Below are 11,269 nucleotides of genomic sequence, written 5' to 3'. Positions count from 1 at the left end.
CGGGGCACTGGTATGGTCGCTCGCCTTTGTGCAGGCGCACATGTACCGTGAGCTGGCATTTGTGTGCGAAGCTCTGGGGGCATAAGTGGCAGTGAAATGGCCGCTCGCCTGTGTGAATGCGAGTGTGTGCTACAAGGTTCGACGGTTTGTGGGTTGCATAATCACATTGGTGGCAGTGGTAGAGGCGCCCCTGAAGTGATGCCCGATACTTGACAGTTGCCGGCCGGCCGCGTCGTCCTGCATGAGAAATGTGAGGAAGGTCACTAGTGCAGCGCCAATTGCAAAGCTAGACTGCATCTACATAACACAAAAAAATGAGAGCGAATGTCAAGCATATTTTTTCACTTCCAATGCCTTAGCATAACAAACTTATATGGGTACACAAAACAAATTTTAAGCTTGTCAGAATGAAACATAGCAAGGAAATGCAATGCTCAAACACAAGCAAGCTATGAATAGTGCTGGACCAAGTAAACTGAGGTAAATATTACAACATGCTATGGTTGCACACAGTTTCAGTGCTGTATTCCGTTGCAGAAGCTTATGTTAGAATTTGGTTTACAGAAGTGGCAATATTCCAACTGAACATATTTGTATGAAAAAGACCCCACACAATGGTTATAGTGCAAAGCATGTATGGAGTATGCAACAATGTCATCGAGGCGACCATATTGTTTCACTGACAGCACAATGAAAAAATTCACTTTATCTTGGTCCACCTCCAGCAGTGCAGTAATGAATAGGACAGAAAAATGGCGTACAGTGCATCACATGAATAATCCCTGTACAGTAAGAGCAGAAAGAAAGGAAAAAGTAGGTCATGGTACAGCACAGAACAAGACTATCACCAGCAAAACAATTTTAAGAGTGTCTGAAGAGTGCTTGACAATGAAAATGCTAGTGGTGTTATGGCACACAAGACACAGTGTAAGGTACAAAAAAATGATTACAAAGAATTCTAGTACTCCTTGCAGTATTTAAATTGCTACTCAATCCAGGTGGCAACATAAAATGACATGTCTAAGTTGTTTCTGTAGGTTTACTACTAATTAATAAACATGTGAACATGCTGCTGTCATTTAAAGAATGTAAGATAAAAATAAACATTATATACACAAACTCTACTTCAGGCACTCCATTTTCGCACAATAGATTGTAGCTTAAGTCGAATGTGAACAAAACAAGATGCAAATCCTTTTGTTTTAGTGAAGCATTAGTCTACTTACGTGACTGGACTTCGTGTTTTTACGATTTGGAGTTGTCTTTCAGTTATAGTGTGAAATTAGTGTACTTACGTTGCCAGAATTAGTGTTGTTATGATTTAACAATTTTTTTTACGAATTATTCTTTTTTTTTTTAATCCTTATATGAAAAGGAGTAGCTGGCACCAAATAAAGGCGACATCTCCTAAACACCATGTAATAATAATAATAATAATAATAATAATAATAATAATAATAATAATAATAATAATAATAATAAAAAAAGATGCACATCTTCTGTTGTTTAAACACAGCTGACATGAATCAATATTAAACAATGGAACACTGTAGGTATTAATGCATGGCCGACATAAAACAAAACAAGCACTCTTCTTGAAATGCATGCATTTTGTAGACAATGTGTGGAGCAAAACTTAACCTCCAAAGGTTGAACTACTAGACAGATGGTGCAGTTGCACATTTGACTTACCATATTCACTAGTACATTGGTCACAGAACATATATACATGACAGCATTCTTGAAAGGATCTGCACGATGGCTCAATTTTAAACACATTTGTATTCTCATTTATAAGCTACAAGAATGACACACCACTTCTTTTTCATATGGTATAAGAAAACGCAGGTGAGATGAGAGGCATTCATTGTGTCAGAGTAATGTTTACGCTGCAAAGTATCGCCAACATGCCGAATGTCATGTTACTCAGGGATACAGGTAATGATGCTTCTTTGATTTGCCCACTGGCTTGTTTGCGCCTAAACTATGCACACAGGCGGCATGTAGCAGTTGGTTTTAATACCCTGTATTAAATAAATTAAGTCAGCGGGTTTTACATCCCAAAGAAATACACAGGCTATGAGGGCCACCACAGCGGGGAACTCCAGGTTCATCACACCCAAATCCAAGTTCATTTTGGAAAAAGTTAAATGCACAGACACGGACAGGAATTGAACATGTGACCTCGCACTTAGCAGCACAATGCCACGACCAATGAACCACCACAGCCTGTGCATGCAGTACTTGCCCATTTTGTCCAGCATGCACTAGACTTGTACACCCCGTGCTATAATACCGGATCAAAAATGCAATTTTTTTTTTTTTCACTGTAAGGAATGGTGTTGCCCTTTGATGCTAGAGGGGCAAAGCTCTGGCACAGTCACAGGCATCACAAAATTGTGATTAATGCTTGAATAACAGATTAGTATTGTGCCCAAATGTAGCATAAACCGACCGCAAAATGCCATTTCTGCCGCACTACCAGGCCAAGTGGAACCTCAACCCCTCAACATGCCACTACTTCTGCACTGACAAAATTGAGCATGCAATGAAACTACCCTCCTCCCTTGATGCTACCTTGGCTTTACTCCTGGAGAGGTTATTCGAGCTCAAACCTATCAGCAGTTTAGCTGGGTACAGTGTCCTTACCTGTCTTCCCGAACAACGTAACATTCAATGAAACGGTATTGCTGCCGTTTGCACATAATAGTACATGACGGTGAGTGCATGATGCACAAGTACTGGTGGAATATATTGTTCTCATGAGCACAGACTTTGTTAGGGAAAAGTACTGCCTTATTTTGAAAGCATTTTCAAATTATTAAGGTCCAGAAAGCACCTATCGCTTGATATGCAGGTTCACTCACACACGGTACCATCGGCAATTTACACGGGTCACTGCATGACTGATTTCTGTCTTTTGTACAGCCAATATGTTACGTTACACGTTTCCAGTTATCCATATGGGGCACCATACCATTGTGCGTTTCTTTTTTTAGCATGTTTAGCAAGGTTGGTTGGGTCTTATAAGCATGAAAAAGTATTCGCGCATATTTTATATATACTTGGCACGCGTAAAAATAATTTTTTTTTTCAAAGAAGAATGGCGGGAGTTCACTTGCAACATGGCCAGCAACGCGGGGTGTCAAGACTAGCAATAAAGCTTGGCGTAAGGTTGCAAAGGGGGGGATGATGGCGGTTTCTTCATGCTACTCAGCTGTCTTGCAGTGAAACTTATCTTGTAGTCTGTTCTCCATCGTACTCCCCCAACTCACTTACGCCCCAATCCACTCATCCCTCAACCACTCACACTCAAAGCATGCGCACACTTCCGTCACCACTGTCTGCAACCGCGTATATAGAGAGTGAAAACCGTGCTACTTGAACAATTTCATACACATTGTACAATCAATTATGACGTATACGTAACAACCCCAGCAAATCGTAGATATAATCATATAGTGACGTTGAATATACATGAACGTCAGAATTGAAGTGCGTCTCAACTGCGGTTAGCGTGCCTGTGTAGGGTGTAAGCTGAAAGAGCGACACCTAAGCCATGTGTCATTAAACTTTCAAGCACCTTCCAGAGCCCGACCTGAAAATGAAAAAGCACGTGAGAGAACATTCAACGTTTTAGAAAAGAAATCGACCACGTATGTGGACAACACATCGCGTTTCACAGCGGTGAAGCAAAACACAAGACAACGTGATGTCCTAGGCACCCGAGAACAGTAGCAGTGAAAAATATTAGAAATAGGTGCTTGTTACAAGAACTGAGCAAAATGTAGAACATTTCCATCACTTTTCAACCGTGGGTAGGAGACGAAGGTAAACGGCTTTTATCCCGACTCGTGCGCCATTTCACAAAACAAAACAAAAGAAGGTACACATAGGCAATAATCATCGCGCAAACGTCTGAGCGGTAGGAGCGTTAATGTTAAGGGCATTACTTATCAACAAAGGTTTATCTTATCAAACGAGACACGGAACCCCTAGCATGCTCTGAAACGCTAACGCGAACTTCGTGCGAGCGGCCGTTCTGCAACGTGATCATTACGTCGATTGCGGTGCGATGCAGTGAATTTTAATTTTCTATTCTCGCAAACGTAACTATTCGTTATAGAAGCTGCTTATGCACAATTAAAGTAGTTGTAGTAAAGTGCTTAATGCTTATAAAAAGTTATTGTTTAGCCATGAATAATTTTAGACGCCCCATTTGTAAATACCGAAACCGAAACATTTTGCGCACTCCTGTCGCGCGTGTGCGAGCGCCCGATGCGCGGTGTGCAAGCGGGATCGCAGCCAAGAATGGCGTCGCCGAAGCGCGTCGCGAAGTGCCGCTGGGAACCAGTATTGCGCTCGAGCCTGCCGCCGTCAGTGGCCGCAGGAAGCAGGAGGTGACGGAAACGGCAGAGGATCGACGACGTCGCCGAGGCCACGCTGGCGCGCCGACGAGGCGACACGACGGTGCTCGGCTCCTGTGTCTCGTCGTGCTTGTGACCCTGTGGTTGTAGTGGTGCGCTGCCTAGCTCTACTGCTCGCCGCTGTCAACAACGCGGCTGTGCGCGGGGCTGCAACCATGTGTTGCCGCCTCCCGAGGCGACGGATCATCGCAGCGGCGTCGCCAATGCGCTCGTCAGCAGCGCAGGCCGAGGAGAGGCGCCCTAGAGGCTATTTTTGAACTCTCCATGCGCCCGGAAAGCCGGCTGCCTGACCCGCGGCGATGGATCTTAAGTCGGAGTCGGACTTTTACGTTGGCTGCCGGGCGCTCGCGCCCGTCGCTGCATACTTTGGACTCAGTATCGACAAGGTAGGCGAACCGTGAACGACGAGCCTTGCGATACCGGGCCTCGTTCACGCTTGGTTACCGCGGCTGGCGGGGCGCAGCGTCTCGGTGTCGCTACATGAGTCGTCTTGAATAGTTCGGTGCCGTGTTCAAGTCGCTACTTTCGAGGTGCGCGAAACGATAAACGTGCGACTGTAGACGCGCATCGTGTTGCACACGTGTTCGTTTATTACGCTGCCTGTATACACGCACACCCTCCCAATTGAATGATCTATGCAAGCTCGAACTTGTGTGTACACATATATAGCCGCACCCAGCCTTGGCACGCATACGCGACGGAAAACAACTTGCGTAATGAACGCGTGCGCGCCCGTCATCGTGCGCGGGCGCACGCCCACCACAGCTGCACCTATGTGGTTCTTCGTATGCGCGCTTTAACAAAAGAAAAAGAACGCGACAGTTTACCTTAGCTTGACGTAAAGTTCACGCCCTGTAGTGTGGACTGCGGCACAATTTTCTTAGCTTAAGAGTGGTACTACATCCAAATAAAGTATGGCACGTCTCATTTATCATAGTGATGTTTCCCTAGTTTAATTTACGCATTTTGTTTACTTTCTGCGCGATTACTATATACTGAAAAAGGACTACGAATCAGTACCACGAGTGTCCCCGGTGGCACGCCAATCCCGTAGTTCGGCCCTCCGTGAAAAGCCTCACTGCCTGTATAATGCGTGACATGAATAATGGATGCCATCTCGGACTCGGCGCTGCTTTCCTCTCATTGTTTTCTTCAAGCCGACATCGCTGAAATGGGTGTGTAAATGGCGCCCATCTCGTGTTATAGGGTGGAGTTCAGACGACTGTTTAAAGCACGCCTACTGAAGGTCGACTGCTTTATGAGTAAACACTTAAATCATAGCGCAGCAGGTAAATGCATAGAATTTTGAGAGAGACGGGAGCTTTATGCAGTGTATACAGCCGACATTTACACAGACCAGAAGTTTTATCAAACTACCTGACCATCTTTAGAGAACAAACAATTAGCAAACACGTTTTCTCGGCATAGCGTTTTTCCTGCACTTGAACTGCTTAGACGTGTCGATTGTCTGGAGGTCATCTATCAGCATGTACATCTACAGGGCTGTAAAACGCAGCTGGCGAAAATGCAGTGCTTCATACGAGCGTTTCACAGATGTTTCCATGCATCGACCTCTTGTTCCCAAAAGTCGCCTAGAAGAGTTGGAAATGAACGTCGTATGGCCAAGATTCTGCAAGCGGCGTTTTAACGTAGTACGCCGCTTCTTCAAGTTGTTCCGATTTGTCGCGTTGTAGCTGCCCGCCATCGCAGTACGTCTTGTTTTCTGAACTCGAACATAAACAAATAAAGGAAGCAAGACTCAAAGCTATACTGTAACTCCTGTGAAGTTTAGTTCACCACCTGCTTCCGTTTTTGTAGCGCAACTGCCGACTAACAGTTTTCAAAAGTCGTTGTACATGCCACTTAAAGTATTGCGTCGGGCCTGTATGAAATTTTTACTAACGCCGAGGGAAACATATTTTTCTCTGTTACAAAAGTTACCATGCAAGAGTCGTAATATCAGGGATTTTCCTCCCTGAGCGCCATTGCTACCGTCGTGTCACTACTTGCTGCTCGCTGAAGTTTCAGGCGAGGAATAAAAAGAGAAAGAGAGAGAAACTTGATTAGCGACAGGACAGGAATAAGAATAGGATACCTGTGCTGACTAGCAACCGTTCAGATTATTGCCCGAGAAAAAAAAAATTGGCTATAAAGGAATACAAGTAGCGAAATGATAAGGGAAACGCCTATAATTTATTTACCACGTGCCGTACCTGCATCGTGCAGAGGATTCTTGAGCACTCGGTGCCTTTACTTGAATGCGGTTATCTGTTTATATATGTGAGATGAGAATGGATACGTACTGTTGTCGTAACCTATGAAACTCAGTTAGCACAAGTGAAGCGTTTTTAAATTGCGCGCCGCGAAAACGTCTACCGGAACAAGTTACTCGAAACCGAGAGTGTACGAGTCTTTTGTTTTTGTTTTCCTTTTAGCAACAGTAATGTTTCTGTGTGCTGTGGGGCGTGGCTGAGTGAGCGCGCATCTTCATTCGGGAAAGCTCTCATGCACAACGCACTGCTCTGAGACGCACCGCTGTTTATGGTAATGAACGAAAACAAAACACAAAATATTGGCTACATAGACAAGCAGCGTAATAGTGCGTAGAACAACTTAATGATACGTTAGGAAACAATCAAGCGTTCCTTTTGCCTATATTAAATGGTGGCAGTGCGTCAATCCGGTTTTGACTGGCGGTTGCCACGAAAATCCTTTATTCATTCGTTTCACACGGACACACCGTGTAATTGTGTAGTTACATCTATGTGGGGGTCAGCGCACGTTGCTCTCTAAATAGCGCGCAAATATCGTAAGCTATTGTTCGAAAATAATGTAGAAACTGAAATTGAAAATTTTTATTGGGGTAAGCTACACACCGAAGGTCGTGGATGAGGGGAAAAGATGAATAACGCCACCTTATCCTCTGCTCACTTTCGTGCAGACTGCCAAACTATCTTCAGCTTCATACTGGTAATTAAGGGAATAAATTCTGCGAGTTGCTGTGTTGGACGAATGAAGCTTCATTGTATAGAGAGGCGGAGCGCTCCACTTGTCGGCGCTGATACAAAAGCACTCGCGCGACACCTTGTGTTTGCGAGTTGCCCGCGAGTTCCGGTGCAGTGCGACACGGGAGTGTTTCTGTGCAAACTTGCATAATTAGGTTGTCTGTTTTGAGTGTTATTCAAATGCGCATATGCATCGTTTTATTTATCTCTCTCTTTTCAAGAAAGTGCGTGTCACGGAAGGCGCTTTGTTTTCCGTGACTTTACGTGGCTCCTGCTTTGTACAGAATTTGAACTTAAAAGCGTTAGTCTGGTTTACTGCGGCCCGCATAGGCTGAGGTTAATTTAATTCTCGGGTGTAGCAATGAGTTCGACTGCGGTCAGGCGTCGTCTGCGAAGCAACGGCGGCATTTCGTTCGTAATTTTGGGTTGTCAAACGCAACGACTCAGTGACTAGAAGCTTTCTTCACTGCAAGTATAGTACGCTGGCAGTGAAGCTTACTTGAATGAAGCGGATAATTATTAATTTGTCTCTAGTTTTTCTCATGGTTCCCAACTCTCTCAGCCTAAGTGAACCTTGATATGTGTTAACTGTGCCTGCATAATACTTCGTCGCAGGCCTGGCTGTTGTCACAAGCCACACGTGTACCTCGTTTGAATTCGTTCGATACCATACAGAGGATACGTTAAGGTTTGTCCATGCAGGAGCCTAAGGCTAACGTTCGCATAAGTGGATGAGTAACTTTAGAAGATTTATCCTGATGGTCACGTGCTGCTGCGACGCCGAATTATCAGTGGTAGTGGCTTAGTATACAGCTTACTAAGCAAGTACAAGTTTGCAGTTTGATTCCTTCCTTTCTAGAGCAATGTGCTGTAACCTAGCCTTGCTGCTAAAGGTAAGCGCTATTTTTTTTCACGCTAAACGTATACTATAGCGCATAAACTTAACCATGGTGGTACGCCTTGTGTTCGCAGTTCAACTTCCTGTTCTGCCAAATTGCGTTCCTGCTGTTCTCGTTCCCGTACCGCGTGCTGCTGCATCCGTCGCGGGTGTCTCCGACGGCTAGACACATCGTGGCCCTCGCCGTTGGACTCGCCTTCGGTTATTTCTGCTTCGGATAGTGAGTATGCAGTGACGTCGTCGGCTGCCAGCCACTCGGCGGGACCGCATGCACGCGCAAGTCACGCGCCTGAAAGCGTCGGCGCGCGCCCACGTATCTGCCGGAAAGAGCGTGTGGCAAGCGCTAGAGACGCGTGGGCAGTGGTTGGCAGGCTTGGCACCCATTCCGCCTGTGGTGAAGGCAGGCGTCGACGGGTGTCGGCGCCGAACTTTCGTCGTGTTCGAAGGTGCCGCAGAGCTAAACAAAAGGTACACGCAAAAATTGTTTAAAAAAATTGTGCGCGAATTAAAAATACAACATTTTTTCAAAAATTCCTAGGGAAGATGTATTTCGGACGCGAATAGGCCAGCGCCCTCTTACGGCTGCGGGGAACAAACAGGTGCAGAAACGTTATTTTTCGCGAATAGCAGTTCAGACGAGGTGGAGTAGATCCTACTCGCCAGAACTTGCGTGCCTGTGATATAGCGAGTGAGGCAATGCCTTTCTTGCAAGAAGGAATAACTTGCTGATAAACCGAAAGAAAGCAAGAGCGGTAGCGATGCCTCAAAGTACGCGTCGCCTATAGTATCCCCGACGGGAATGAACACCAAGTACCGAGTATCCATGATGCAATCCCGCTAAACTACAATACGCCTATGGCGTCATATAGAGGGAGGCAAATAGAGAGCCACACAGTCGGAAAAAATGCGATGCAAGCTGCTATAGCTTAAAAAAGAAAAAGACGACCCCCCCCTCCCCTCCCTCCCCCCAGATCAGCATGCCCTATCTCATTGTAACATGCAGATTTTTTTCCCGGGACATATTCACTCAATTATTGAGGCTCAAGTTGGTTTTGCCCAGCAGTTTTCAAAAACGGCTGTGAAACAAAGTGCAAGATTTCTTGAAAGAAAGTGCAACTTTTTTGAAACGCCGAAAAAAACCGCCGCGCAGCATGTACGTTGGCACAAAAAAATTGGATCGGTCGTTTCTGAGCCCCCTCTACAACACGACGAAACGCACTTGGCCTTAAAGTGAATATTAAAAGTTTTGCATAATTCATCTTAGTTATTAAGCGGAATATAAAAAAGTATACTCTAAGGAGCGCCACATGACAGCAAACCGTATGCCGTTGGTTTCATTCAGCTGCCGTTAACCACTTCTTTTCTTAATCCTTGGCACAAGTTACGTGAAACACCCTGTATAAAATTTTATTCGAAAGATTGTTGCTTTTGTCGAAGTAGATCGTAATGTTCTCTAATACTTCGTTACCCTGGTATATGCTACATATTCTCTTACGTTATACCTATGCACCTTTGTTTTAGCTCTACGTTACTTGAATTACCCTCTTGCGTTAACTAATTTACCAGCTCACATTAATTTTACCCTCTCTGCGTTAAATCTCGCTATAGCCTGATTTAACGTTGGCCTTTAGTTTCTCGACATCATATTTCGGGGGGTCCTGTTGCGCTTTATTCTGGATAAAGCAATACAGGAGCGCCCGGAATATGATGTAGGGAAACTAAAGGCTGACGTTGAATCACGATATAACGTGATCTAATGTTGGTCTTAAGATTCCCTATACGTCATTTTCCAGTGTCCCCTGCATTGCTTTATTCAGTATCCACGCCACTGCCAAACCCGCTGTCTGCGCGGTGCTACGCATTGTTTTCGTAGAGAAAGCGGCTGCGTGAGAGAGAGCAAATGATAAAGGAAAGGCAGGGAGGTTAACCAGGACTGAGCCCGGTTGGCTACCCTACACAGGGGAAAAAAGGGGACAGAAAGATTAAAAGAAGAAGAGAAAGTCTACTGGCTATATCGTGCGGTCACTCAGTCCGGATCACAGACGCTGACTCAATCCAGTGGCTTTCAAATATCGCAGCAGAGCTTTTGTGGCCTTCTGTAGCTGCGATATACGAGGCCATGGTCCCAAGATCTTCTTCAAAGTGAACGATGTTCTATCTAGCTGATTGAGAGCTGTGCAGAGGTCATGTCTTTCGTTTTGAAAAGATGGGCAGTAGCACAGTAGATGTTCTACAGTTTCCTCGACGCCGCAGACATTACAGTCGGCGCTATCAGTCATTCCAATCAAAAACGTATATGCATCGGTGAATGCGACGCCCAAGCGTAAGCGGCACAGCGTTGTTTCCTCATTTCGCAAAAGCCCTGGTAACATCCGCATTTGCATAGAGGGGTCGAGGGAATGCAATCGTCAGTTTTCCAGGCGTCTATGTAGACAGCCATCACAGCCGGTCGTGGGAAACACGGATCCGTACACCACCACTGCGGTAACGAGACGCCGCCAAAGGCAATCTCATTCCCCTGGCGCTTCCTCCCACCCTTCAGCCTCGACGGCTATAGGGTCGCTCGTTCATCCCACGGGTGCTTCATAGGGTTCAGCGTTTTTGCGTTCTTTTGTTTTACACATGCTCGGTTGTGCTTTCTTTGTTTTCATCTGGAAAGCTAACGTTTCGCTGCTCTAATGGGATCCTATATATGGGAACGTGTTTCACAGGGAGGTTAAACCTTCCGTTGATGTGAGAATTGTTTTCAATCAAAGCAAGATGTGAACTTTCGATTTCGCCTTCGTTCAGCTGACGGACACTGATGCACTTGTAGCCGAAACACAACACCGTTAGGGCTGTACGTGCTGTCGTGAGGATCGATTATTCAATAACAATGTACATGTGGATCGTGTAGTTAAATGGTTAGACCGGAATTCGAAACGTGTATTTTGGAGAGG

The 11,269-nt window shown here is 45.3% G+C and overlaps 1 protein-coding gene and 1 long non-coding RNA gene across 2 annotated transcripts in view; one reads left to right on the top strand and one right to left on the bottom strand.

Moving 5' to 3' along the window:
• Positions 1-140: 140 nt before the first annotated feature.
• On the bottom strand, positions 141-4,041 carry LOC142579553 (uncharacterized). Its single transcript, XR_012827407.1, has 3 exons — positions 3,806-4,041; positions 3,522-3,598; positions 141-237 (listed from the first exon to the last, which is right to left on the bottom strand). It is a non-coding gene; the product is annotated as an uncharacterized LOC142579553 (long non-coding RNA).
• A 251-nt stretch (positions 4,042-4,292) lies between these two features.
• Positions 4,293-11,269, top strand: part of oys (lysophospholipid acyltransferase 6) — a 67,490-nt gene continuing 60,513 nt past the window's right edge. Inside the window, exons 1-2 of the mRNA XM_075689885.1 lie at positions 4,293-4,813; positions 8,405-8,550. Of these exons, the coding sequence (XP_075546000.1) occupies positions 4,727-4,813; positions 8,405-8,550 (233 nt within the window). The 5' untranslated portion in view covers positions 4,293-4,726. The remainder of the gene's footprint in view (positions 4,814-8,404; positions 8,551-11,269) is intronic.

Source organism: Dermacentor variabilis, chromosome 4 (assembly GCF_050947875.1).
Source record: "Dermacentor variabilis isolate Ectoservices chromosome 4, ASM5094787v1, whole genome shotgun sequence".
Lineage (NCBI taxonomy): Eukaryota > Metazoa > Arthropoda > Arachnida > Ixodida > Ixodidae > Dermacentor > Dermacentor variabilis.
The sequence above is the reverse complement of the archived record's forward strand: the minus strand, read 5'-3'. Positions and strand labels throughout refer to the sequence as shown.